The sequence below is a fragment of the Hylobates moloch genome, unplaced genomic scaffold (genome assembly GCF_009828535.3).
Source record: "Hylobates moloch isolate HMO894 unplaced genomic scaffold, HMol_V3 SCAFFOLD_15, whole genome shotgun sequence".
NCBI classification, from domain to species: Eukaryota; Metazoa; Chordata; class Mammalia; order Primates; family Hylobatidae; genus Hylobates; species Hylobates moloch.
This window is the reverse complement of record NW_026652290.1, coordinates 50,419,085-50,445,399: the sequence shown is the minus strand read 5'-3', so window position 1 is coordinate 50,445,399 and position 26,315 is coordinate 50,419,085. Positions and strand designations below refer to the sequence as shown.

The window sequence follows — 26,315 nt, the reverse complement described above, 5'->3', positions numbered from 1 at the left end:
AAGGGCAAGAGGGAGGGAGGGAAAGAAAGACGCAAGTAATCCACCCCTGGGGATCTCTCTTACACGTCCTTATGGGTAAGGACACACAAACAGAGCTGCTCGTTGCTGCAGTACACCACAGTGCATTCCAGGATGGAACACAGCACAGCTATAACAAGGAATGTGGACGATCTCTGTGTCCTGATAGGGAGTGATCTCCAGGACCTGCTAGTGCAGGAAGCAGGCTGCAGAACAGCCTGTTGACTACAGTGTTTACTGAGGCCTTTCTGTAGGAAGAGAGTGTGTGTGTGTGTGTGTGTGTGTGTGTGTGTGTCAGGGGAGGTGGTAAGAATATAAGTTTGTATTCTTATGTTTGCTTTTTTTTTTTTTTTGAGACAGTCTCACCCCGTCAACCGGGCTGGAGAGCAGTGGTGCGATCTCAGCTCACTGCAACCTCCACCTCCTAGGCCTCAGCTTCCTGAGTAGCTGGAATTACAGGCATGCACCACCATGCCTGACTAATTTTTGTATTTTTAGTAGAGACAGGGTTTTGCCACGTTGGCCGGGCTGGTCTTGAACTCCTGGCCTCAAGTGATCTGCCCACCTCATCCTCCCAAAGTGCTGGGATTATAGGCGTGAGCCACCATGCTCAGCTTGTATTTGCTTTTTTATTTCCATATTAGAAATACTGCAGCCAGGAGCAGTGGCTCATGCCTGGGCACTTTGAGAGGCTGAGATGGGAGGAGCCCAGGAGTTTGAAACTAGCCTAAGCAATATAACGAGACCCTGTCCCTAGATAACAAACCGAAAAATTACAGGTGGCAAGCACCTGTAGGCCCAGCTACTCAGGAGGCTGAAGTGGGAGGATCGCTTGAGCCAGGATTTTGAGGCTGCAGTGAGCTGCGATCATGCCACTGCACTCCAGCCTCTGACACAGAGCAAGATTCTGTGTCAAAACAAACAAAAGAAATACAGCGCCAGGTGTGGTGGCTCACACCTGTAATCCTAGCACTTTGGGAGGCCGAGGCGGGCTGATTGTCTGAGCTCAGGAGTTCGAGACCAGCCTGGGCAACACGGTGAAACCCCATCGCTACTAAAATACAAAAAAATTAGCTGGGCGTAGCAGCGTGCGCCTGTAGTCCCAGCTACTTGGGAGGCTGAGGCAGGAGAATTTCTTGAACCCGGGATGCGGAGGTTGCAGTGAGCTGAGATCATGCCACTGCACTCTGGTCCAGGCGACAGAGTGAGACTCCGTTTCAAAAAAAAAAAAGGAATACAGAAAAGATACACAAGAAATTAATGAGAATAGTTATCTCACTGTAAATCTTTCTATATTAGTTATATTAGTTTGATTTTTGATCCATATGAATGCATTTCTGAGTCAAAAACCAAATAAAATGTAACATTTATTTATTTTTTATTTATTTATTTATTTTTTTGAGACGGAGTCTTGCTCTGTCGCCCAGGCTGGAGTGCAGTGGCGTGATCTCGGCTCACTGCAAGCTCCGCCTCCCGGGTTCACGCCATTCTCCTGCCTCAGCCTCTCCGAGTAGCTGGGACTACAGGCGCCCGCCACCACGCCCGGCTAATTTTTTGTATTTTTGGTAGAGACGGGGTTTCACCGTGGTCTCGATCTCCTGACCTCGTGATCCGCCCGCCTCGGCCTCCCAAAGTGCTGGGATTACAAGCGTGAGCCACCGCGCCCGGCCCAAATGTAACATTTAAAAGTGTAAATGTGGGCCAGGCATGCTGGCTCACACCTGTAGTCCCAGCACTTCAGGAGGCAGAGGCAGGTGGATCACTCGAAGCTAGGAGTTCAAGACCAGCCCAGACAATATGGCAAAACCCTGTCTCTACTAAAAATATAAACATCAGCCGAACGTGGTGGTGCACACCTGTAATCCCAGCTACAGGTGTGCACAGTGTGGTGGCTGAGGCAGAAGAATCACTTGAACTCAGGATGTGGAGGTTGCAGTGAGCCGAGATCGCACCACTGCAATCCAGCCTGGGTGACGGTGCGAGACCCTGTCCCCCCCCACCCCCCAAAAAAGTGTAAATGTGAAAATGGAAAAAAAAGGGATTAGAGACTGAGTGGAAACACCACTTTAGAGGGGCTCTCAGGAAGAATGTCAGGGACCTGAGATGTCATAGGTCCAACCCCATCTCCACCCCAGCGCCATGTAACATTTGTTACATTTGTTACATTTGTTGAAAGTGAGGCAGAGAGAGGTCAGAGACTTGATAGGGAGAAGCAGGGCAGGGCTGGCCCTTCAGGCCCAAGAGCACCTCCCAGAGCCATACCTTCTGTCTGCCCCAAGTAGGGAAGCCTTGTCTGTCTGTCCAGAAGAAAGGCTGAGAGGCCACCATTCTCTAGTGGGCTTGCCCAAGTCCTGCCTCAAACCCTCAGGCAGGCATCTTTCCACTGCGAAGCCACATTGTCCAGATGAAGAACCTGCCTCTCAGAGAGGCAAGCCCATCTCTAGCCCAGGGGATTGGAGCCCAGTGGCTCAGAGCTCTGGGTCAGGTCTCATTCCTCTCCTGGATCTGACCCATAGCAAGTCATGCAGCCTCAGCGTTGGAGTCTCCTCATCTGTGAGTGTAGATGCCTCCCCTACCAGGGCTGACCTGGGCATTACATGAGATAGCAGAGAACCGGGCACAGTGGCTGGCCTGGGCAAGCAGCTGTTGTTATGACTGCCAACATTGTTGCTACAGGCTGCTGCCTATCTGCTCTGAGTGAGGTGGTCTGGGTGACTGCTGGCAGCAAGTCCTGCCCACCTGACCCCTCCTGGTCTCTGGGTCCCAGCCTTGGCCTCAGGCTAGTAGTCAGCTGAGGCTGCCCCTTCTCTGGTAGGTTCCAGGTCCTGCCTTCCTCTCAGGGTCCCCACCCTCTGTGCAGGCACAGAGCGGGTGTCAGGGAGCAAGTCTCTCATTCATTCCTTAAATATTACTTGTGCATTAGTTGTGCATCTGTTATGTGCCAAGCACTGTGCAGGGCACTTGGGGTTCGCAGAATTGAGTGGAACCAGACGTGATCTCTGCTCTCATGGAGCTCCCTGTGTTGTAGGGGACACAGACTTTTTTTTTTTTTTTTTTTCTTTTGAGACAGGGTCTTGTTCCATCACTTAGGCTGGAGTGCAGTAACATAATGACAGCTCACTGCAGCCTCAAGCTCCCAGGCTCAAGCAATCCTCCCACCTCAGCTGCCCAAGCAGCTGAGACTACAGGTGTATGCTACCACACCTGGCTAATGTTTTTTTGTTTTTTTGTAGAGACAGGGTCCTACTATGTTGCCCAGGATGGTCTTGAACTCCTTGCCCCCAGGCAATATTCTTGCCTCAGCCTCCCAAAGTGTTGGGATTACAGGTATGAGCCACCGTGCCTATCCTGGATGCAGACTTTAAGCAAAGAGTCACATCAACAAGAAGAGCTGTGAAGGTCAGGGCATGACCCCCAGATGCCCAAACACTGCACTGGAGGTCCAGGAAGATTCTCCTGACAAGGCAACCCTGAGCCAAGATCTGAAGGATAAGAGGGAGCTTATAACATGGAAGAAGGAACAGTATTCCTGGCAGGTGGAACAGCATGTGCAAAGGCCAGGTGGAAAGAGGGGCTTCAAGGACAGTCCTATGGCTGGAGCAGAGTGATTGAGGGCATGTGAAATGAGAGGTGGCCAGGGTGGCAGGCAGGGACTAGCCCAATGGGCGTGGAAGGGATGGGACTTTGGTCACTGTTCCGCATTTCCAGATGTTTACTATGTGCCAGGCTTGGTACTAAATGCTTTTCTGGAATATCTCACTAGATTCTCACATAGATGAAGGGCTTGATCTTAGAGAGGTTAGATCCCTCAGCCGAGAGCCCACAGTGAGGAAGCCATGGGGCCTGTGTCCCTGACTGCAAGCCCTGTGCTCAGAACAGCCAGGCCACACAGAGCTCAACTCTCACTACAACCTCCTGAAGTCGGTGTGATTACTCTTCCCACTTTACAGATGAGGACATGGGCCCAGAGAGGTTATGTGAGTGACACATCTTGAAGGTGTAGTTGAGCCTGGGCAGTCTGGCTTCAGACTGTCCACAGTCTCAACCACTGCCTCACACGGCTTCTTAGAAAATAGTATAAAAAGAAGCTCGGGCCGCCATGTGGAAAAGAATGGAGAGGGGACAATGACGCAGCTGGGAGTATGCTGTGATGGAGTACAGTGGACATATTCAGGATGAGGTGAAACAGGCTGGCCCTGGTCAAGAGGCTAGATGGGGCTGGGATGAGGGTGGAGCCAAGTAGACTTGGGGTTGGCTTGGTGCAGCTGGGGGGTGCGGGGAGTGTCTCTGAGGTGAGGCCAGGGGGTATGGGAATGCCATGTTTGGTCTGGGACACGGTGGGCTTGGGATGGCTACAGGACAGTGCAGTGGAGAGTCAAAAAGGCTGCTCGGACCCAGGTCTGGCGAGATGGAAGCTGGAGGTCAGGTGAGCTGTCTAGGAGAGGGACAGAGTGGGAAGGAGAGGGTCTCGACTTGGCTTTCTTGCCAAAGGAGGGTTCCGAAATGAGAAACTGGAATCTAAGCTGGAGAGGAAGAAAGATGGAGAATAAGTGAATGCACAGGTGTGGGACAGACAGACGAATATTCATGTCTTTGGCTCCTATGTACCTGAGTCTTCTAAAGCTGCAGGCCATACTACCCCCAGGAGGCTGCAAGGATGCCAGCTGGGAGATGAATGCAACTCTGCTGCCTGAGCATGGGCCTGAGTGAGGGTGCAGACCCCTGCCTGTGATCATCAGGGAGGGTGAGTGATGAGAACAAGGTGGCTGACAGGGTGAGGCCCAAGCCTGGAGCTTACCCAGGTGTGGGGGTGGGAGGGTCAGAGACCTTTGGGGGGTCTTAGGGAGCTTCCCCAGCCCTAAGGGCACCACGAGCTGCCACTTCACACTGACCTGGGCATACGCAGCTGCAGGATCCCTCGCTTGCTCTCTCACAAGCAAATGTAGACTGTACAACCATCCTGACCACAGATCCAGAAAGCCCAGGACATAACAGAGCCGAAGTGCCTGCCCTGATCCACGCGCACACAGACCTAGCCCAGGAGAAGCCCATCCACGGTGAGGAACATGCGGCCCAGTGGCTGGAGCCTCTCACCTGAGCCCTTACTGCCTGAGGACCCCCCAACCTCTGGCCTCATTTCCCACCCTTTGCCAGCCAGCCTTGGGGACAGAACAGGCCTGGATCTAATCCAAGGTCTGGACTCAGCCTGACACCCTGTGAACTCAAGGCCTTCCCTACCTCACCCTGGGCCCAGAGCCCCTACCTGTAAAGTGGAAGTGGGAATGGCCACCAGCCAGGCAGAAACCCTCACTTAGGGCCTCATGGCCAGGCATCAGGGCAGTCAGGAGAGGGGCCGAGGTAAGCCACGGAGGCCCTGCCTGTCTTGGTATCCCACCATCACCAGGAGGGGACTGCATGGGCATCACACCCCTCACAGATGAACAAAGTGAGGCAGAGAAGGGCCTCAAGGTGAGTTAGGGGCGAGGCCCCAGCTCTGCTGCTGCCCCTTCCCTTATCACCCCTGCAGCCTGGGATGCGAGGGTGGCCAGTGACAGACCCCAAGGACTCTAGGCTAAGGTCTCCTTACCTGGGTCCCGTGGCCTGCTCCCCGCCTGCATGCCACCTCATGGGGGTCCTCTGGCTGGCCCAGGAGCACGGCTGGCCCAGCAGAGCAGCTCAGTGTTGTGGGGAAGGGAGGCCCAGCCCACCACGCCGACCGCCTGGAGCCCCATGTATATTTAATGATGTCTATTATTCCTGTTTTGTCTCTGGAAAGGAATGAACAGCTGACAGGGGAGCCACGAACAGCCTGGAGAGCTGGGCATGGGCCTGCTCCACACTCCAGCGGGACCCGAGGCCCTCGGGAACTCTACCCCTCCTGGCAGCCTCACAGAACCTGCTGCATCCATCTCAAAAGGCATACCTCCTCCAGGAAGCCTTCCCCGCTGCTCAGGTCTTAAATCCAGGGTCTGCACTCACAAACTGTGCAGCCTACACCAGCTTCCGGGGGACAGCAGCATACTGTGGGGGGCCTGGCACAGTCCCTGGCACATGGTAGGCAGTCATCGAGCCCCTGCCAGCCCCTCTACTCCTGACTTCTGAGGCAACAGGAAATGACCCACCACCTTGTTCTCACACAGCCTCCCTGCCAGCCCAGATGGTCACAAGGGCCTCCTGGGATGCTGCCCACCTTGGCAGCCAGGCCCCTCCAGAAGGGCCAGTCTGGGCCTGACACCCCTGACCACCAACACCCTGGGCAGAGCCTGCCTGTGCCTGGGTGAAGAATCCTGCATTCTCCTTGCCACACAAGGCCTGGGTCTGCCTTGGGGGCCCAGGCTCCACCCTCTCCCACCCCCAGGCCCAATGCCTGACCTGTGCCCACCTGACTCAACCTGGCTACTGTTCAGCAAGTTTACAAAATGTTCTCAGTCTGAACAGGAACCGTTTTCAATCCTTTATTTCAGAAAGGAGAGCCAGGAGAACTGGGGACTTAGAAAATACAGATCCTAAACTCAAAAGTCCCTGCCCCAGGCGTGCAGAGCCAGGGTCCTGGGGTTCTGTGCTGGGCAGGGGCTGCCCTGGGAGGGGGAATACAGGGGGAGGCACTTTAGGACACCCCTTAGGCTGTGGAGGGTGTCAGCTGGGCCTTTGAAGCCACTAACCGCTGGTTCCCATCATGGAGAGCCCTGTGTGGGGCACCCAAGGGGGTTTCCCCCTGGAAGGACCCCCAACCCAAGTGTCAGAGAAGCTGGCAGGAGCTGAGGGAGTGAGGTGCCGTGACAGCAGCCACAGCCTCCAGGGACCCAAATAGGCCCAGCTACCAGCCTGGCACTGAGCATGCCATCTGCTTTAGGCCCTGGCTGGCGGGCAGGTGGGCAACTTGCTCCCTCAGTGCAGGGGGCTGGGGGGCACAGATGCAGGCTCAGCACTACAAACAAAACCCCCATGAGGGGGCTCAGCCTTATGGGAAATGCCTCCAACTGAGCCCCTCTGCCCCAACACACTCTTTGTCTGAAGAAACTTCTGTAAATAGCAGAGACTTGAGGGACCGCTTCCTGGGGTACGTGTATTTGTATTTTTCTGTTTGGGTGTTTCTGTGTCCCAGTGGGACCACCTCCCCAGGGAGACGAGGCAGGTGGGCGGGAGGCCAGCAGGCGCCATTACTTCTTCACGATCTGGATGACATCCTCGTGCTCCATGGTGTGTGTCAGGCCCACCCGCTGCGGACTGTACTTGGTGCTGGTGCCCTGGGTGAGGAATGGGGGCAGAGGGGTCATCTCAGCCTGGACTGGCCAAGGCCAAGGAAGATATCCCTGGGCGTGTGTGTCCTGGGGGGTGAATGCCATGGCGTAAGGTAGGGGGGGCCTCAGGCAGCAGGACGTCCACAGTGGTCTGACCATCCCTGATCTCAAAGGTCGGGGAGGGCCAGGCACAGTGGCTAATGCCTGTAATCCCAGCACTTCTGGAGGCCAAGCTGGGAGGATCACTTGAGCTCAGGTGTTCGAGACAGCCTGGGCCAGATAGTGAAACCTCGTCTCCATGAAAAATTAGCCAGGCATGGGGGTGTGTGGCTGTAGTCCCAGCTACTTGTGATGCTGAGGTGGGAGGATCGCTTCAGCACAGATGTCGAGGCTGCACTGGGCCATGATCGTGCCACTGCACTCCAGCCTGGGAGACAGAGCCAGACCCTGTCTCAAAAAAAAAAACACACCAGAAAAAAAAAAAGGGTGGGGAAGGCCCATGTCTACCCTGGGTTGGCATGTACATTCTATGGAGGACAGACACACAGACATGCCAATCCCCACAGGAAGGACAGGAACACCACGCAGAGAGTGTGAATGCCTTGCTTCATGCCTAACCCAGGGGCTGTCCTGGGTCTAACCCCCTGCTTGCTTTCCACCCAGGGACTCACCCACACCAGGGCGTACTTGAACTGGCTGGCGAGTGACCGGTGGATGCGGTGGCACTGGAGGACAGGAGAGAGTCAGGTAGAGAGGTGAGGCTTCACTTAACCCCATCCCAAGCTTGGCCGCACACCCAAAGCTCAGGACACAGGCCAAGAGGCAAGAGTTCCTGAAGCAGGTGCCCACACAGTCTGGGCCTTGTGTGGAGGACTGATGTGCTCAATTCGCACACAGCCACCCAATCACAGCTGCAGGTGGCCCTGCCATTCCCACTCCTGGTCTGCCAGCTGTGGTGCCTAGTTAGGAGTGTTCCCAAAGCCACCAGGGGAAGGTCTGGGGCCTGGCTGCTAGTGGCCCTCTGCTTGCCTTGCCTGAACAGATGCTCCTTCAGAATGGGACAGGGTGATAGCTTGGAGTCCACCCTGCTTGGTCACCATCTTTCACTCCTCCTGGCCCCACCTGTGGCCTGAAGCTTCCCACACATCAATCACATCACCCCCAACTCCCAGGGCAGTGCATAAACTTCAGTGCTCTTTGGTAGGGGTGAAGATCCCAGGGGTCCCAGATGTCACATGAAACTGGAAGGAGACCCTGGAGGAGGCAGCCAGCAATTGCCCTGAGAGTGTAGACCTCCAGTTGCCACGCTTATGGTGGCACAGTGGAGGGCGGCGGGGAGGGGACTCTGCAATTATGCAATGTGACTCCTCTTCCCACATGCCCACAGGTCTTCCAGGCTCTGGTGGGAGACCCAACGCCTCAGCCCAGCGTCCCTGGGGTGGCGGCCAGCGCCAGGCCTGCAGGAACACTTCCCTGACACAGATGGGAAGGTGGCTGACTCTGGTCTGCAGATGGGTTTTGTTTTAGTCAGCTTGCCCAGCATTGCCACTTGTGAGTGACTGAAGGGATTCAGGAGGGTAATCGTGAGTCTCCTTGGCTCCTCCTGCTGTGATCTCAAGCCTAGGCCCTGAGGGAGATGGGACTTTGCCTGGCCTCCTTTGTTTAACACCTCCAGGGTGGCACTCAGAGACCTGGGGCTAGGCTTGCGGAATGAATGAATGCCTGAGACCAGATTGCAGGCCCCGCCACCACTGTCCTAAGGGGCTGCAGGAACAGCTGGGTCTACAGCGTCCCTTGCCTCCAGGATACAGATCTCAAGAAGAAATGAGCTTGAGGAAAACACCACCAGGAAAGCATCAGCCCAGGAGGACGGCCATGTGACCCGAAGGTTGGCCACCATCTGTGCCTGCAGGGTCATGTTCAGGTGACAGAATCCTGGACAGGGAAAGGCAGCCTCTTGCTCCCTGAGCCCAGAACACCTCCCCTGGGGCCTGTGCATGCCTGCTCCCCTAACCGGGATGCTCCCCACCCCAACTCTTCACTGCCAGACCCACTAGTCCTATAAGCCGGCTCAAGTTGCCTCCTTGAAGCCGCTGTCCTGACCTCTGTGTTGAGCTGGTGCCACTCCTCACTCTCCTTGACTGATGCCTGAATGGCATGGAAGCAGGGTTACTGGCATCTCTGCAGAGCCAGGCAGCATGCTGAGTGCCCTACACATTGGACCTCATTCAACATGTCCTCCTGACTACCCGGGGGGGCAGGCAGCACACCCTCCTCACAGGAGAGGTCAGAGGCTCGGCACACGGCTAAGAAGGGGTGCTGCAGATGCAGCCCCAGGCTGTCCAACTCCAGAGCCTGCGTTGACATCTGAGAGTAAGACCAGCAGAGCCCACCCCTGGCCCAGGGCACCTCAGGCAGAACAGAGCCCCAAAGGGCATGCAGAGCTCCCACCCCTTGTCACGGCAGGTCTTGTCAACTCACCACGTGCTCCACTGAGGCCCCTTTCCGGAGAATGATGGCGTCTGTGAAGTCTGGCCTCTCTGCAGGGCGGGATGGGGAGAATGTCAGCCACACATCAGGGCCCACACTGCCACCTCGTGATTCTGCACGAGGGAAGAGCTGGCCACAGAGGCCCTTTCGGTCTCCTTGCCTTGGCCTAACCTCCCCCGACATCCAGCACACCCTCCACATAGATCCCTGTACCATATTCTACGACCTCGACCTTAACACAGTGACTCAAAATAAATCAAAAGTCTAGGATTCACAGTGCCTGCCACCCATCTGCCGTGACAGCACCGACAGAGACCAGGACCTGGACTGAACGGGCAGGGCGCGAAGGGATGCTGGAGTCTAGTGAGGGAAGCTGTAGCTCGCTCCTTGCTGCCAAAGTCAGGGTTGATGCAAACTGCTCTGAATTCAGCAGTTGGGACCCCAGGGCATGTGTGTGTGTGCACCAGGAGGATGGGCAGGAGTCAGACATGGGGACGGCTCCTGTGGATTCAGGTCCCTGATGCTCCTGAGGTAGGGCCTGTCACTGTGAGGGGAGGTCAGGAGGGCACTGACTGCTACAGCCAGTGGGGACCCCAATGTAGCCTTGCCCCACCAGGGTACCTTCAAAACCAGCAGTGCCCAGTGCTGAGAAGGGAAAAGAGCTGAGGTGTGTCTAGACAAGCCAGGCCAGAGCCGGTGCTGGGGTCTCTGGGCATCACACACCGGTCTGGACGCCTTCTAGGGATGAAGCTCAGCCTGTTTCTCAGCTACGTGCAGCGCAACTCACGTCCTCTCTTCTTGGTGTAGATGCAGGTCAGGGCCAAGTACTCCCAAAGCATCTCCAGCAGATAGTCCAGGTTCAGCTTCATGCCGCAGCTGCAAAGAGGGAGGTGGCCAGTCAGGCAGTGGCCCCTGTGAGTTCAAAGGCTGGGGTCTCCACTTCTCACTATTGGAGGGGACAACCTCCACTGGCCAGGCGGCCCACTGGTACCCACAGGGAAACAAGCCCATTACTATGATGGCAGCTTGATGTTTCTGCTGCCAGTGCCGCTGGGCACCAATCATGGTCATACTCAACCAGGGTCAGCATCTCTCCTAGGGTCTGGCAAGCCTGTGCTCTGTGGAGGGTTGCAGCATGTGTGATTAGTGAAGGGCTGCCATGGGGAGATGGCCGGGGGCTGTGACGGGACCATGGGCAAAGGCTAGGAACCCTGACACCCAGAGTTCACTCCTTGTTGAGAGGAGCAAGGGACTGCCAGGAAGTCCAGCAGGGATTTCAGCAAGAAGAGGGGAGAACCAAGGCTCTGGAGGCACCAGAGCCTTTACATGTAGAACGGGCATGAACCCAGTCCCTACCTCGCAGGACTGCAGAGGGATTAAAAAGATAAGGCCCCGGATGTGCCTTGCTCCATATACTGGGTGGACCGTGGCTTGAAGGTTTGCAGCGTGACCCCGAGCTGTGTCCTGACCTCTGTAGAGCTGTTCTAAGCACAAGCAGGTAAAGGTGTAGAAGCTCTCATGCCCTGAGGATGGCAGCCCCTCAAAGGCCTGGGACACAGCAGGAGGAAAGGACCTACAGCTGTGCTGTAGAACCGACACTGCTCTTTGTGGTGGCTACAACCACCACAAAAATGGTCCTTGTGCTCAGGCCGGGACCCTCATCCATCATTTGCGCTGTCCAGCCTCTTGGTCTCTGAGCTCTCAGTACTGTCGGCCAAGCTTCACTGTGAAGCTGTGGAGTGCCCACTTCAGGTCAGGAAACCAGCAAAGTGGAGCACCTGAATCAGTCTGCCCCATAGAGGAGCCTGCCAGGCTGTGGTGGCAAGTGAACAAACAGCCAGAGTGCAGGCGGTACCCCAGGGACCTACCCTGCAAAGGAGGGCAGGAAGTGGGTGGCCAGGGCCTGAGAATGTTAGTTCCCTTTTTCCCTTTGAGCTGTGGTCAGACAGAAGCCACACCTTCCAGAGCACCAGGAGAGGTAGGCTCACACCCAGGGCTTCTTGGGGGGACCTTGGTTCACTACTAAGTTAAGAAGCCTCTTTTTTTTTTTTTTTTTTGAGATGGAGTCTCACTCTGTTGCCCAGGCTGGAGTGCAGTGGCATAATCTCGGCTCACTACAACCTCCGCCTCCCGGGTTCAAGTGATCCTCCTGCCTCAGCCTCCTGAGTAGCTGGGATTACAGGCACACGCCACCACACCCGGCTAATTTTTGTATTTTTAGTAGAGACAGGGTTTCACCACGTTGGCCAGGATGGTCTCGATCTCCTGACCTCGTGATCCACCTGCCACGGCCTCCTAAAGTGCTGGGATTACAGGCATGAGCCAGCACGCCTGGCCTAAGAAGCCTCTTAGCCATTCAACCTTCGTTGATGAAATCCTTCTGTTTTCTTAACCAGAGCCCACAAGACATCACCCACCCCGCCCACGGCAATTCACAACTGGAACGGGCCAATGCCTCCAGCAGCTATGAAGGGGACCCTCCTGCAGTGTCTCCTTGACCTCATGGACAAAGTGCTCTGCCCTGGGCAGGAAGTCCTGGGCTGCGTGAGGGCTGTGTGCTGCTGGAGGCTATGCTGGCTTTTCCTCCTCCACAGCCAAAGTGGCTGTGAGGCCTGACAACTGGGATCAGAACCCACAGCAAGGACAGCAGAGTGGCAGGATGCCAGCGGCCTCACCTGATGACCACACTGTTGGGTTTTCGGGCCAAGCGGTCCACCTCTTCCATGGAGATCTGGTCGATTTTGTTATAAACCTGAGATTGAGAAGGCGGAAGCCGGTGCTGAGGATAGGAGCAAGGCATCCAGAAAAGGGCCCTCCATTGCCCTGTGCCGGCTGCAGCCCTTCCTTGGAAAGCTGAGTCTACGCCCTCCCTCCCCTTGCTGCCTCAGGGTAGGGAAGGCTGGGCTGGAACCCTGGTTTCAAGCTCTCTATGTCTGCAAGATCTAAGCAGCCACTGAGGTGAGGTGAGGGGAGGGGAGAGCCTCAGACTCTTTCTGCTTCTCTCACAAGGTTCTGGGAGCTGAGGAAATGCATGTGGTGGAAAGGCCGAGTGGCCAGGCCAAGGCTCCCCTCCTGCACTTACATACAGGCAGGGCATGTACACCCGGTTGCCCACGATCACATCGATGAACTCGTCCGGGGAGCAGTCTTCTCGGAAGAGCACTTCCGCGTTGAAGATCTCTGAGGGGCTCCGATTAAGGGCAACCTGTGCACCAGCTGCCCCTGTCCCCCATCAGCGGAGGGCCCCAAAAAGCCGAGCAGGAAATATGCTGGCCGCATGGGGCTGTGGCGGAATCTGCTTGTGAGGTTCTACAAGATTGTAATGCTTTGGAAGCCCTCTGTTCTCTTCCCCAGAGGGACCACAATATATAAGAGTTTAAATCAACAGAGTTTTAATCTTGACAGCTAGGCAGGGAGAAAAACGTACCTGCTAGAATCCCCAGAGCCCCTCAGGGGAAGCCTGGGTTTTAGCACCAGGAGCATCTGAAAGCTGGTCGAACCCAGCTTCTTCCGTGCAGGACTCCACTGGGGGCCATCCTGCCTCTGCTTGCACACCTCTGGCAATGAGGGGCTCACAGCTGACTCTAAGAGTTCTCCATATGCCAGGCATAACTCTGCCCGAGGCCCTGCCCTATCCCCAGGGCCCCAGAACCCAACCAGCCCCCGACACTGCTTTAGAGGCACCACCCACTCCCCAGCTTTCCCTGGGGCTTCTCCAGGCTAGGAACCCCCCGTCCTCAGAGGGTGTTTCCCATGACATCTTTTTCTTCCGGATGTCATCTGGCTACCACAGTGCCCAGTACTCAGTGAGGAGCCAGGAAGCCACTGCCAAGTGCACGGCTGCCAAGTGCAAGTCTGGAGCTTGCTCAGAGGCTGCTTGAATGGACAGCGGGAGCAGTGGGAGTAACCTGCTGCCACCCTGCTCCACAAGGCCTCCTGTTGTGGTCAGTCCCCCCGCTGCCCTGACGGTGGTGGCTGCCCTCCCTCACGTGTCTTTCAGGGAAGGATACTGTATTCGTGCAGGATGAGCTGCACCAGCTTTTCCGAGCACTGGGTCAGCGTGACTGTCGAGTTAAAGGAGATGCCGCCGCCTTTCTTGGGCTGAAAGAGGAGAGAGGGATGGGGAGAACTGCTGACGAAGGGGTCACAGCAATGGTCCCACAGCCTCAGCCGCCAGCCAATGCAGTCTCAAAACTGCCACACCCATGGCCTGAAGGCCAGAGAGGTGCCTCACCTTGAAGTAGATGTTAGGCTTGTGCTTGTTGAGGCGGATGCCCACTGACTCCAGCTCCTTCTCCAGCAGAGACCTAGGCAGAGCACCCCATAAGCCCGTCACAGGCTGTCCACAGAGCCAGATGCACAGCTTCCCTGTTACGCAGGATGTCACTGCCCACCCAGACAGAGACTGACTCTCTCCTCCACCCCCTTCCCCAGCAACCCGGAGAACACTCCTTCCCAATGCCCTAGAACTGCAGGGAGCTTCTAAACTCTGCCACAGTCCCAGAGGGGACTGGCCCGGTTTACAGTCAGCATGCACAGGCAAGTGGTGGAGCCCCCACGAGGTGACCACATGAGGGTACTCCTTCTGGTCCCGAGGAGGCAGGCCTGGTGTACCCCTCTGCCAGGATGTGGATGAACAATGCTTCTGTGCTTGGGGCTGGGCTCCTGGCAGGTTCTGGGAAGTGATGGGGCACCTGTGCCTCTGAACAGGAAGCAAAGCCAGGCCAAGCCCCTTGGCCCCTAGTCCCAAGATGCCTCTGTGCTGGCTGGACACAAGCCTTGAGGAGAAGACGCCATAGGCTGGGTGGTGTTGGGTTCAGTCTGTGACATGTCCTACCACTACTCTCACGTGTGAGAGAGCCAAGCACCCACAGGCCGCCCATTACGAGCTCAGGGACACATCGGCCCTCCCCAGACATGTGAGCCTGCCCCATGCCCCACCCTGCGGACCTCTGCACCTCTCCCTTGGTGGCATCCAGCATCATGATGACGACGTCAGCCGTGCGCGCCACAGCGATCACCTGCCGGCCACGGCCTTTTCCTGGATGGGTGGGAGGGATGCACTTACATATGCGGACCCATGTGACTGCTACCCAGCCCATGGCGCCCTGGACTCCTGTCCTTTACAGACCTACCACAGCCTCTGCCACATACTAGCACAAGCTTGGCATTTTTCTTTAATCCATGTGTTTTACTCATGGAGACTTATTTCAGAAGAAAATCCGACACCACCATCATAAAAGGAGTAACAGGATAATGGCTGTCCTACGCCCACCCCTACCATGTGGCAGGCCCCAGGCTAAATGCTTCCTGAACATTTCCTCACTTAATCCTCAAAACTATGCTGTAAATTAAGTATTATTATGCCCATTCTACAGCTGAGGAAACTGAGGCTTGGCTTAGAGACACCCAGTCACTTGCCCAAGATCACAAGGCTAGTTTGGTGCCAAGGATTTGAACTGGAACCTGTCTTTTCTGGAAAGCGGGATAATGGACCAGGGATCCAGAGTGATCTCCATGACAGCCACACCCAATTTCAACGATCAGTAACAGAGCTCCAGCCTGTCTCCCACACACCTGCCCTGCCTCCCACCTTGGGCTGCGCCTTCAATGATTCCAGGAAGGTCCAGGAGCTGGATGTTGGCACCTTTGTACTAGGATGCAGAAGAGAAGAAAGATAAGGCAAGGCTGGGCCTCCACTGGAAAGGTCCTGCCTGGATCTGGGACATCTGGAATGGTCCCAGGGCTCAGGCATTGAGGGAAACCCAGGTGCCAACCTGTGGCCATGTCTGAGCCTTGTCACCACCCCAGCCCGGTGCAGACCACAGCCTATGAGCTGAGTAGCTGCCTAGGGAGGGCTCAGGATCTCCCAATCCCACAACACTCATCACTGATGGTACCAGCACTTCACAAATAAATTGTTTCACCATGGGAACTTAAGGCCATACCACTCAGCTGCCCAAAGCAAACACAGCCCAAGGCAGTGAAGCTTCATGGGGAGGCAGAAGGATCCAGCCAAGCAGCAGTTAGTGACCAGAGCTGTGGTGGTGTTGGGGAGGAGAGCACAGGGGGCGCCAGGCAGAGTAGCCACATGCTGGCCCGACCTCCTAGTTCCAGGCCCCACCAGGCATCTCTGAGGTCCAGCAGCTAGGATCCCCAGAAGTGTCAGTGCTAGAGGGCAAAGCAGCTCAGTCCAGAGCCTGTCCTGACATGGGGACATCCACCCTGACTCACACACAAAGCGGGCACAGGCACAAGTCCAAACACAAGCATGCGCCCCTTCTCCTTCTGGGCCCAGCACACCCACTTACTTCAATGACCCCAGGAATACACGTCAGAGTGGTGAACTCATAGGACGCTGCCTCGCTGGCCGTGGAGGTCATCAGACTCAAGAATGTGGACTAGGAGAAAAGGAGATCATTGCACTGAGCCTTGTCCCTGGCCTTCTGGGAGAGGCCCCAGGGGCTGGGGGCCTGCAGGTGCAGACAGCAGGAGGAGACCCTCTCACCCTCGGCTTGGTGACCTAGGTGGCTGTGAAGAGACCTCCCAGCCAGAGGGCTCACCTCTGGCCCTGTCCTGGATGGGTCAGACAACAGAGGGCCCATCTGTTCCTTGGAGGTCTCAGGACTGTCTCAGGTAGTGGCAGGGATCTGCATTCTGATGGGGTTCCCCATATACATCAGGAGCCTCCCCTAGCCCCACACAATCCTCCAGGCCCTCTTGGCCCCAGAGAACTTTAAGCAGGCGGCAGTCCCACGGCACTCGTGGAACCAGTACCCAGACATGCTGTGCACCCAGGGAGGGTGTGAGGAGGTGTGCAAGGAGATGCCAACCTCCTGGGCTGAGGCAGAGACAGCTGACAGGAGAGGTGTTGCAGGGATGGAGTGGGGAACTGGGAAGACGTGGATGTGACCACTCAGACCACGGTTCACTGTGGCTGGGAGTTGGAGAAACCTGGCTTTGAATCCTGCCTCTGCCGGGGTGTCCTGGGATTGGGCAGGAAACTCCATACTCTCAGTTCAGGGTCTTTACATGTAGAATGGGCATGAACCTAGTCCCTACCTCACAGGACTGCACAGGGATTAAAAACATAAGGCCCAGGATGTGCCTCACTCCAAACACTGTAACATCTCAGTGATAGATGCTGTGGCTGAGAAGGTCAGCCAAGCAGTGGGCAGACCCAGGGAGGGAAGAAACCCAGCCCCATGCCTCCTGCCCCATCCTAATCAGCAGGGCCCCAGGAACAAGAAGCCTGAGACTCTGAGTTGCAGGGCCAGCTATCCAGACCCTGCCTCCTGGCTGACTGGCAGGAAGACTGGGGGCACCCTCCCCAAGGCACCCTTAGACCTCTCAAGTCCAGAATGTGGCATGTGATGGAAATACATAGAGTCCCCAAATCCAGAAACCCTCAGCCTTGGGGACCTCCTAGAAACTCAAGAAATGAGAAAAACCTGGTGGAGTGGACAGGTATATGGATAGACAGGGTGGCCCCGAGAGCAATGGCTGTTGAGACAGCCAGCAACCAACCTCGGGGCCACTCCCCGATTCTGTCTGGCCCCTGTAAGACCTGGGCCCTCCCACGGTGGGAGAGCCGATACTCCCAATAAGGCAGGTGGGATCTGCCACGGGCCCAGACTTCAAGGGTCACAGCTCTTGGTAACTAGAGCGGCTTCTCTATCAATCTCTCTCTCTCTGATACATATACCAATCATACAGGCAGACAGTACAACAAACAAAACTAAACACCGCCCAGCCTGCAGCAAGCACTTAAGAAAAGGTAGCTGTTACCACCATCCCCTGTGCCTGGCCCAGAGCAATGGAAACTGGGTGTGGGCTCAAATTGTTCAGCTGAACTGAGTTAGAAGCTGCTCCCCAGCACCTGTCCAGAGCTTTGGTTGTTGCTCACTTGGCCTATATTCTAGCAACCTCTCCACTGTCCCACTTCCACTTTGCCCTGCTGTAGCCTGCTATCTACACAACAGCCAGAGGGATTCTGTAAAAAAGTAAGTCAGTGCCCAGATGGTAGTTTCTAATGCTATTCTCCAGTCAAAGGAACCAGGGCTCCTTGGAGAAATGGCAGATTCTAGGCCAGGGCAGGGAATATACAAAATGGGCCCGAGGCATCTTGCAGTGTTAGAAAGTGAGGAAGTGCTGGAAAAACACAATGGCGGAAGTACATCAAAGAAGCCAACTAAACTAGCGCCAAAGCTAAAACGATTTGAGCAGCAAAAGAACATGGTATGGGTTTACACCCCAAAGCACAAAATAACCCCCCACGAGTCCATACAGATATCAATGAATGATTGAATAAAACGAATGAATGGGAGAAGAGAGACAAATCTCCCATGCAGAAGAATTCCAAACAGTTTCTGTAGATGCTCCCCTCAAGGAGGCAACGGAATTAGGCCGCACGTAGTCACCTCCCTCCCCAAAGTGGCATGGCAAGGGGAGAAGAGAGCGTCTCCACGGTGGAGAAACCGGACACACCTCAGCCAGGTGGTCAAGATCAATATCAGCAGGGGTTAAGTCTGCTGAAGGGACAGTATGTGGCCTTCATGTGATGTGATAAAAATGGCACTTTACCTCTGTGGCCTTCCTTGCTAACTATAACTCCAGATTAACCATGAGAAAAACATCAGACACAACCCAACTGAAGGACTTTCTACAAAATATGGGAATGGTACTCCTTGAAACCGTCAAGGTTATCAAATCAAGGCAAGTCTAAGGAACTGTCTAGAAGAGCCTACGGAGGCATAACAACTGAACTGTGATGTGGGATCTCAGGACAGAAAAAGGACAGTGGGGAGGAGCTAAGGAAATCTGCATAAAGCACGGACTTGAGGCAAGAACAGATCAACATTCATTGGTGTAAAATGTTAACTGCCAGGGAAAATGGGTGTGGGGTATATGGGAACTCTGTATTACCTTTGCAATTTTTCTGTAAATCTAAGACTATTCTAAAATAAAAAGTTTATTTTAGGCCGGGCGCAGTGGCTCACGCCTGTAATCCCAGCACTTTGGGAGGCCAAGGGGGTTGGATCACCTGAGGTCAGGAGTTCAAAACCAGCCTTGCCAACATGGTGAAACTCCGTCTCTACTAAAAAAGGATACAAAAAATTAGCCAGGCGGGGTGGCACATGTCTGTAATCCCAGCTACTTGGGAGGCTGAGGCAGGAGAATTGCTCGAACCTGGGAGGCGGAGGTTGTAGTGAGCTGAGATCGTGCCATTGTACTTCAGCCTGGGCAACAAGAGAGAAACTATACCTCAAAAAAAAAAAAAAAAAAAAAAAAAAAAAAAAAAAGCCGATCAGACATCTCTCTTTTCTGCTCAAAACCCTGCAATGATGTTTATTTTATTCCTCACATAAAAGTAAATCATGCCGGGAGCGGTGGCTCACACCTGTAATCCCAGCACTTTGGGAGGCCGAGGTGGGCGGATCAACTGAGGTCAGAAGTTTGAGACCAGCCTGGCCAACGTGGTGAAACCCCATCTCTACTAAAAATGCAAAAATTAGCTGGGCGTGGTGGCGGATGCCTGTAATCCCAGCTACTCGGGAGGCTGATTGACAACTGCTTGAACCCAGGAGACAGAGGTTGCAGTGAGCTGAGCAAGACTCCATCTCAAAAAAAAAAAAGTAAACCAATATAGATTATATGCTAAACAGATAAACAGAGCAACTTCCAGACGAAACCTTCTTTTTTTTTTTGAGATGGAGTTTTGCTCTTGTTGCCCAGGCTGGAGTGCAATGGCGCTATCTCGGCTCACCACAACCTCTGCCTCCCAGGTTCAAGCGATTCTCCTGCCTCAGCCTCCCAAGTAACTGATATTACAGGCATGCACCACCACCCCTGCCTAATTTTGTATTTTTAGTAGAGACAGGGTTTCTCCATGTTGGTCAGGCTGGTCTTGAACTCCCAACCTCAGGTGATCTACCCACCTTGGCCTCCCACAGTGCTGGGTTTACAGGCGTGAGTCATCGCACCTGGCCGAAGAAACCTTCTAAAATCTCTGCAGTTTCATTCTTCAATCCAAGCCAGGGTCCTTCCGGCCGCCCATAAGCCCCTATCCTTTCCGTCTTCTGCCTTCCTTGTGCTCCTCAGGGAGCCACCTGGGCCTCCCTGGACACACCAAGCGAGCGCCTGTCTAAGGGCCTCTGTGCTCACTGTTTCCTGTCTGGAAGGTTCTCACCCAGGACTCTGCAAGCTCCCTCACTACCTTCAGGCCCCCGCCCAAATACTTACTCGCCAGAGAAACCTGCCGGGACCTGTCGTAACTAGCAGACCTTCGCCCTGTCACTCACCAGCCCCCACTCCTCACCACTGGATGCACCTTATTACTTATTTACTGTCCTTCCTCTTCAAGAATGGGAGATCTATGTGGGCAGGGACAGAGCTCTGTCTCGTTCATGCTATGTCTCTAGTCCCTGGCACAGTGCCCAGCACATGACACTGCTCGAGATACACACTCGAGAAGTATTTGTGCATGATGACTGAGTCGGAAGACCAAGTAGGGCTACATCTGCTGGCAAGAGGAAAGAGTGTCCTCCATGTTAGGATGATAAAGGGCTGGGATCTGACCCTGGGGGAGGCCAGGTCTTCTGTGTCCCTGGAGCTAAGCAGAAAGGCAGCGAGGGGAGCCTGGATGGTCACCTGTTTGAAAGATGACTTCTTGCTTTCCTCCCCGAGGCCCACACCGACCATCACTGACCTTACCCACAGAGGGAAATCCAATCAGCGCCACACGGGCATCGCCCGACTTCATGACATCAAAGCCCTCTCCTTTGGACGAGGCCGATTTGGATGGTTCCAGGAGCTGGGCCCGATACTTGGCAAGCTTAGCTTTCAGCAGGCCCAGATGATACTCAGTGGCTAAAGGATGGAAAGCAAGACAGAAGATGAGTGGCTAGGGTGTCCAAGCCCAGGGGTCAGGCAGGGCCCACATGTCGCCAAGTGCTGGCTGGGAAGCAACTGCTATCAAAGAGATCAGGAGAAAAAAAACCACCCCTCTGCTTAAAAGGCCCCCTTGGCTTCTCACTTCATTTAAGATAAAATCCAATCTCTTAAGCCGGGTGCAGTGGCTGACACCTGTAATCCCAGCACTTTGGGAGGCCGAGGCGGGTGGATCACCTGAGGTCGGGAGTTCGAGACCAGCCTGACCAACACGGAGAAACCCTGTCTCTACTAAAAATACAAAATTAGCTGGGCATGGTGGTTCATGCCTGTAATCCCAGCTATTTGGGAGGCTGAGGCAGAAGAATCACTTGAACCCAGGAGGCAGAGGTTGTGGTGAGCCGAGATCACGTCATTGCACTCCAGCCTGGGCAACAACAGTGAAACTCTGTCTCAAAAAAAAAAAAATCCCGTCTCTTTGTTGAGACCTCACCAGCTTACTGAGAACCAATGGTTCTCAACAGAGGTGGCACCGCTTCCTGGGGGGCATTCTGGAAATTCTGGGAGATGTTTTCTGTTCACTTGGATGGTGAAGTCCGCATTGGCATCTATTGGGCAGGGGTCAGGGAAACCAGCTGCCCTATTAGGTGAGTCAGTCCTGGGTAGCTGAGGAGAATTGTCCCAAGTCCATGACTTGTCACATCCCAAAGGCATCCACAGAGGGAAAACCTGGGTTAGGATCGCCAGGCCTAGAACCTAGCTCTGTTTACATATAAACACAGGACATTTTGTACAGTGTTAATATACACTGAAATTCCCAGGAATGCAACTATTGTGTATATGAAAGGAAGACTATGTCATGCTTTGTCTGAAACTTTACCTAGAGCTGCTCACCATTCTGGGATCCCACGCTGCCATGGCAGCCCCTCTTGGGGCGTAACTCAGTGGCCAACACAACACACCTGCATCGTGGCTGTCACATCCCCAGTGATTCTACCTAGAGGCATGAGCATTCTACTGCTTCAGGGTAACTTCATTAGATCCTGGCAGCACTCCAGCATTCATGTATTTAAATAAATACCATTTTCATTATAAATTACTTCCTTTTTCTTCTTCCCCTTTATATTACCATTAGGGTATTACATTTTTTTTTTTTGAAATTCAGGTTATATTACTGATGGGGAATTTCATTTCAGGACTGTAAATGGTGTTACAAACTCTTTGCTCTGGCTCCTGGCTACTTCAACCTTCAACACACTCTGCTACATTCCAGACACAGTTGCTTTCTCCTCTTTTTTTTAAAGAGATGGGGGTCTCATTCTGTCATTCAGACTAGAGTTCAGTGGCACGATTATAGCTCACTACAGTCTTGAACTCCTGCCTCAGCCTCCTGAATAACTAGGACTACAGGCATGTACCACCAGGACTGCCTAATTAAAAAAATTGTTTTTGTAGAGACGAGGTGTTGCTATGTTGCCCAGGCTGGTCTTGAACTCCTGGCTGTAAGCAATCCTCCTGCCTCAGCCTCTCAAAGTGCTGGGATTACAGGTTAAGCCACTGGGCCTGGCCTTTCTTTTTTTCCTTTTCTAGAACATGCTGACATCATTCCTTCCTTGGGACCTTCACACTGGTGATTCTCCGATTCTCTCCATTTCAACAAGATCTTCCTGGAACTGGCTCCTTCCCATCATTTGAGGAGCAGCTCAAATGTCACTTCTTCAAAGAGGCCTCCCCTGCCCAGTCTCAGAGGGCAGTGAGAGCTTGTGTCAGAACTCTACCCTGCCATTAGTGGGGCCATTTTACTTTGGAAAAGTTAGTCTTCTTGTGCATCAGTTTCTTAATCTGCAAATAGGGTTATTAACAGTAGTAACTTCTTAGGCAGATTTCTTTTTTTTCTTTTTGAGACGGAGTCTCGCTGTATTGCCCAGGCTGGAGTGCTGTGGTGCAATCTCGGCTCACTGCAACCTCCACCACCAGGGTTCAAGAGATTCTCCTACCTCAGCCTCCCAAGTAGCTGGGACTACAGGCACACGCCACCACGCCCAGCTAATTTTTTGTATTTTTAATGGAGATGGGGTTTCTCTATGTTGGTCAGTCTGGTCTCGAACTCTCGACGTCAGGTGATCCGCCCGCCTTGGCCTCCCAAAATGCTGGAATTACAGGTGTGAGCCACCAACAAAGTCTCGCTGGTGTCACCCAGGCTGGAGTGCAGTGGTGTGATCTCGGCTCACTACAACCTCCACCTCCTGGGTTCAAGAGATTCTCCTGCCTCCACCTCCCGAGTAGCTGGGACTACAGGCTGGTGCCACCATGCCTGGCTAATTTTTGTATTTTTAGTAGAGATGGGGTTTCACCGTGTCGCCCAGGTTGGTCTCGAACTCCTAACCTCAAGTGATCCAACCACCTCGGCCTCCCAAAGTGCTGGGATTACAGGCGTGAGCCACTGTGCCTGACCATACTTAAGCAGATTTTTGATGGTGGAATAATGGAGAAGTCTTACAGAAAGCACTAAGAACATCGCTTAGCACACAGTAAGCACCCAATAAAAGTTGGCTATAATCTACAGTAAATTCTGCCCTTACCCAGACCCCTTCCTGCCTCATGAGCAGGTTTACTGTCTTCTCGACTCTGAAAACTATCTTATTTCTTTACTTCTCTGACTCCGATAGGTCAGGAAATGGGACTGGATCCCCAGCCTCCAGCACAGGGCCCGGGCACACAGGAAATATTTTACCAAGTGAATCAGTGAATTGATAGCAGTGAGAAATGGTCAAGAATGGGTTCTGCAGCTGGGCATGGTGGCTCACGCCTGTAATCCCAGCACTCTGGGGAAGCTGAGAAGGGAGGACTGCTTGAGGCTGGGAGATCAAGACCACCCTGGGCAACACAGTGAGACCGTGCCTCTACAAAAAACATAAAAATTGACCAGGTGCGGTGGCTCACGCTTGTAATCCCAGCACTTTGGAAAGCCGAGGTGGGCGGATCAACTGAGGTCCGGAGTCCGAAACCAGCCTGACCAATGTGGAGAAACCTAAAGACTCTACTAAAGACACAAAATTAGCTGGGCATTGTGGCACACACCTGGGAGACTGAGGCAGGAGAATCGCTTGAACCTGGGAGGCAGAGGTTGCAGTGAGCCGAGATCACGCCATTGTACTCCAGCCTGGACAACAAGAGTGAAACTCCATCTCAAAAAAAAAAAAAAAAAAAAAAAAAAATATTATATATATATATAAATTAGCCCGGTGTGGTGGGGCACACCTATAGTCCCAGCTACTCAAGAGGTGGAGATGGAAGGATTGCTTGAATGCAGGAGTTTGAAGTTACAGTGAGCTATGATCACACCACTGCACTCCAGCACTCCAGCCTGGTCAAGAGAGCAAAACTGTCTCAAAAACAAAACAAAACAAACAAACAAACAAAAAAAAGGATTCAGTGTCAGTCAGGTACACATGGCCCTTCCTGTCATCCCAGCTCCTAAAATTCTGAGCATCTCTGAAGGGAGGGACTAGGTCTTAATCACCTTTATATCTCCTTTGTCTACCACTGCCAAAGTGGCAGCATCTCTAGCCTCCCTGTGACTTTCCTTGGGTCTTATGGGTAATATGAAATATTACAGCAGCCAGAGGGAACTTTCAAGACAGAAGTCAGAACAGCCCCTCCCCTGCTTAACACCCTGCACCAGCCCCCACTGCCTTAGAACACAACCCAGAGTCTTTCCCATGACCTATGGCTCTGCATGATCGACCCCCTCCTGTCCCATCACTGCACCCCAGCCCCAGTCCTGTTGACCTGTAAACAGCCAAGTTTGTTCCTGCCTCAGGGCCTTTGCACTAGCTGCTCTTTCTGCCAGGAACGCTCTTCCCCCAGATGTTTGCGTGACCAGTTCCTTCTTCTCTCAGGTCTTAGTTCAAATGCCCCATCCTCATGGTGGTCTTCTCTATCATTCCACCTAAGCAGACCCAATCCCCAGCCCCTCCCCACCCCCAATATTCTGCTGTATCACCCTGGTTTGTCTTCATAGCACATATTGCTAACTGACATTATCTTATTTATTTGATTTCTAGTTTTCAGACCATCAACTAGAAGGTCAGATCCAAGGGCTGGGATATGCCTGCTGTGTTCACAACTTTAACCACAGTGCCTATAGCACATAGTAAAGACTCAGGAAAGATCGGCTAGGCATGGTGGCTCATGCCTGTAATCCCAGCACTTTGGGAGGCCGAGGTGGGCAGATCACCTGAGGTCAGGAGTTCGAGACCAGCCTGGACGACATGGCAAAACCCCCTCTCTACTAAAAAAATACAAAAATTAGCCAGGTATGGTGGCACGTGCCTGTAATCCCAGCTATTTGGAGGCTGAGGCAGGAGAATCGCTTGAACCTGGGAGGCAGAGGTTGCGGTGAGCCCAGATGGCACCACTGCACTCCAGCCTGGGTGACAGAACAAGACTGTCTCAAACAAACAAACAAAAAAGATTTACAGAAAGAATGAGTCATAGAGGGCCCTCAACTCCTTGGCCTTCAAACTTAAATGGAACCAAGGGAGGGCAGACACTGGGACCAGCTATCTAGTGTTGCTTGCTTCCTGCTCCCACAAGCCTGAATGGCTAGCCACTAGCCTGGCCAATTGCATCTCTTATTACTCTTCCATACCCCCCTTCTGATCTAGATTGTTCTCACTGTCCCATGAACATACCATGCTCACTCCCATGTCTTTGTCTCAGCAGTGGCCCCCACCTGGGATACCCTTCCAACAACCAGCTCAAGTCAACTTCGTCCTGGTGTCATCGTTCTCTCCTCACCTCTCTTCTGTGAGCTCCTCCAGCCCTTACATTCTAAAGACCAGATGTGAGGCTTCATTATGTATTATCTATGTTGGGATGTTTACTTTAAATACTGAGTGCTCACCATGTGCCCAGTGCTTTGTAAAGGCCATCTAATTTAACTCAGCTGTGTGCTAAGACGGAGCAGGGGAGTATTTTCCCATTTACAGATGAGGACACTGAGACTCCAAGAAGTGAAGTGACTTTCCAATGTTTTACGGAAGGTACGTGGTGGACCTGGGGCTCAAACCCAGGCCTTCCAGACTCCAGAGTCCTGATTCCCTTGCTCCAGTGGGCTCTCAGCTGCTGGGTGAGGCTGTTCCTGAGAGGTCTCCTCTTGCACTTCCCAAAACAACAGAGTAGACCCAGGCCCCAGGCCCAGCCATCAGAAGACTGAGGTTTGAACCCCAGCTCCGCCTCTCTCTGGGTCAGATGGGTCAGATGCTTGCTCTGTGAGCTAGGATTTCTCTACTCGGGCACACGGTCTGGGACTGATCAGATCTCTTGGGGTACGTTTGCACTCAGACTTGGGCGTGAGACCCGCTCCCGCCTGGCCCTGCCTTGGGCGCGCAGGGCGGCCTCGGCACTTGTCTGGCAACTTCTCCGCGGCCTCGGATCTTGCCCCAGCATTACTGCTGGAGTTGTTCCCCCATTTTACAGACAGGAAAACTGAGGCAGGCAGAAAGGAAGGCCCCGCCCGGCCGGCCCTCACCCTTGTTCTTCTGCGTCCGAGCGATCTCCTTCTCGATCTCCGAGATCTTCTCTAAGATCCCCATGGCGGCAGCAGAGGTGGGCGCACAGACGGCGGTTGCGGCGGCACCGGGAATTCCGGTCTGACGGCTGCGACAGAGT

General features: G+C 53.9%; 1 protein-coding gene and 2 long non-coding RNA genes across 11 annotated transcripts in view; 2 read left to right on the top strand and 1 right to left on the bottom strand.

Moving 5' to 3' along the window:
- The window catches only part of LOC131381378 (uncharacterized), a 14,820-nt gene extending 4,803 nt beyond the window's left edge, over positions 1-10,017 (top strand). The window contains exons 2-7 of one of the 4 annotated variants that reach the window (XR_009210088.1): positions 4,664-4,762; positions 4,989-5,487; positions 5,795-6,072; positions 7,923-8,014; positions 8,647-9,632; positions 9,726-10,017. This is a non-coding gene — a long non-coding RNA (uncharacterized LOC131381378). The other 3 variants (XR_009210090.1, XR_009210089.1, XR_009210087.1) reach the window with 3 other exon arrangements.
- On the bottom strand, positions 6,460-26,315 carry DRG2 (developmentally regulated GTP binding protein 2). 6 transcript variants are annotated; one of them, XM_032177095.2, is made up of 13 exons: positions 26,176-26,315; positions 20,458-20,618; positions 16,061-16,150; positions 15,343-15,403; positions 14,700-14,790; positions 13,984-14,056; positions 13,760-13,850; positions 12,832-12,929; positions 12,425-12,501; positions 10,537-10,625; positions 9,741-9,799; positions 7,931-7,984; positions 6,460-7,265 (listed from the first exon to the last, which is right to left on the bottom strand). In XM_032177095.2, the coding sequence occupies exons 1-13, from the start codon at positions 26,237-26,239 to the stop codon at positions 7,179-7,181; spliced, it is 1,095 nt and encodes a 364-aa protein (XP_032032986.1). In that variant the 5' UTR covers positions 26,240-26,315; the 3' UTR covers positions 6,460-7,178. The 6 variants fall into 6 exon arrangements, with proteins under 6 accessions (XP_032032986.1, XP_032032988.1, XP_032032984.1 ...); XM_032177097.2 differs by having other exon boundaries at positions 7,947-7,984; XM_032177093.2 differs by lacking the exon at positions 12,425-12,501 and having other exon boundaries at positions 6,465-7,265; positions 26,176-26,314.
- Positions 11,110-12,860, top strand: LOC131381380 (uncharacterized). Its single transcript, XR_009210092.1, has 3 exons — positions 11,110-11,247; positions 12,146-12,638; positions 12,759-12,860. It is a non-coding gene; the product is annotated as an uncharacterized LOC131381380 (long non-coding RNA).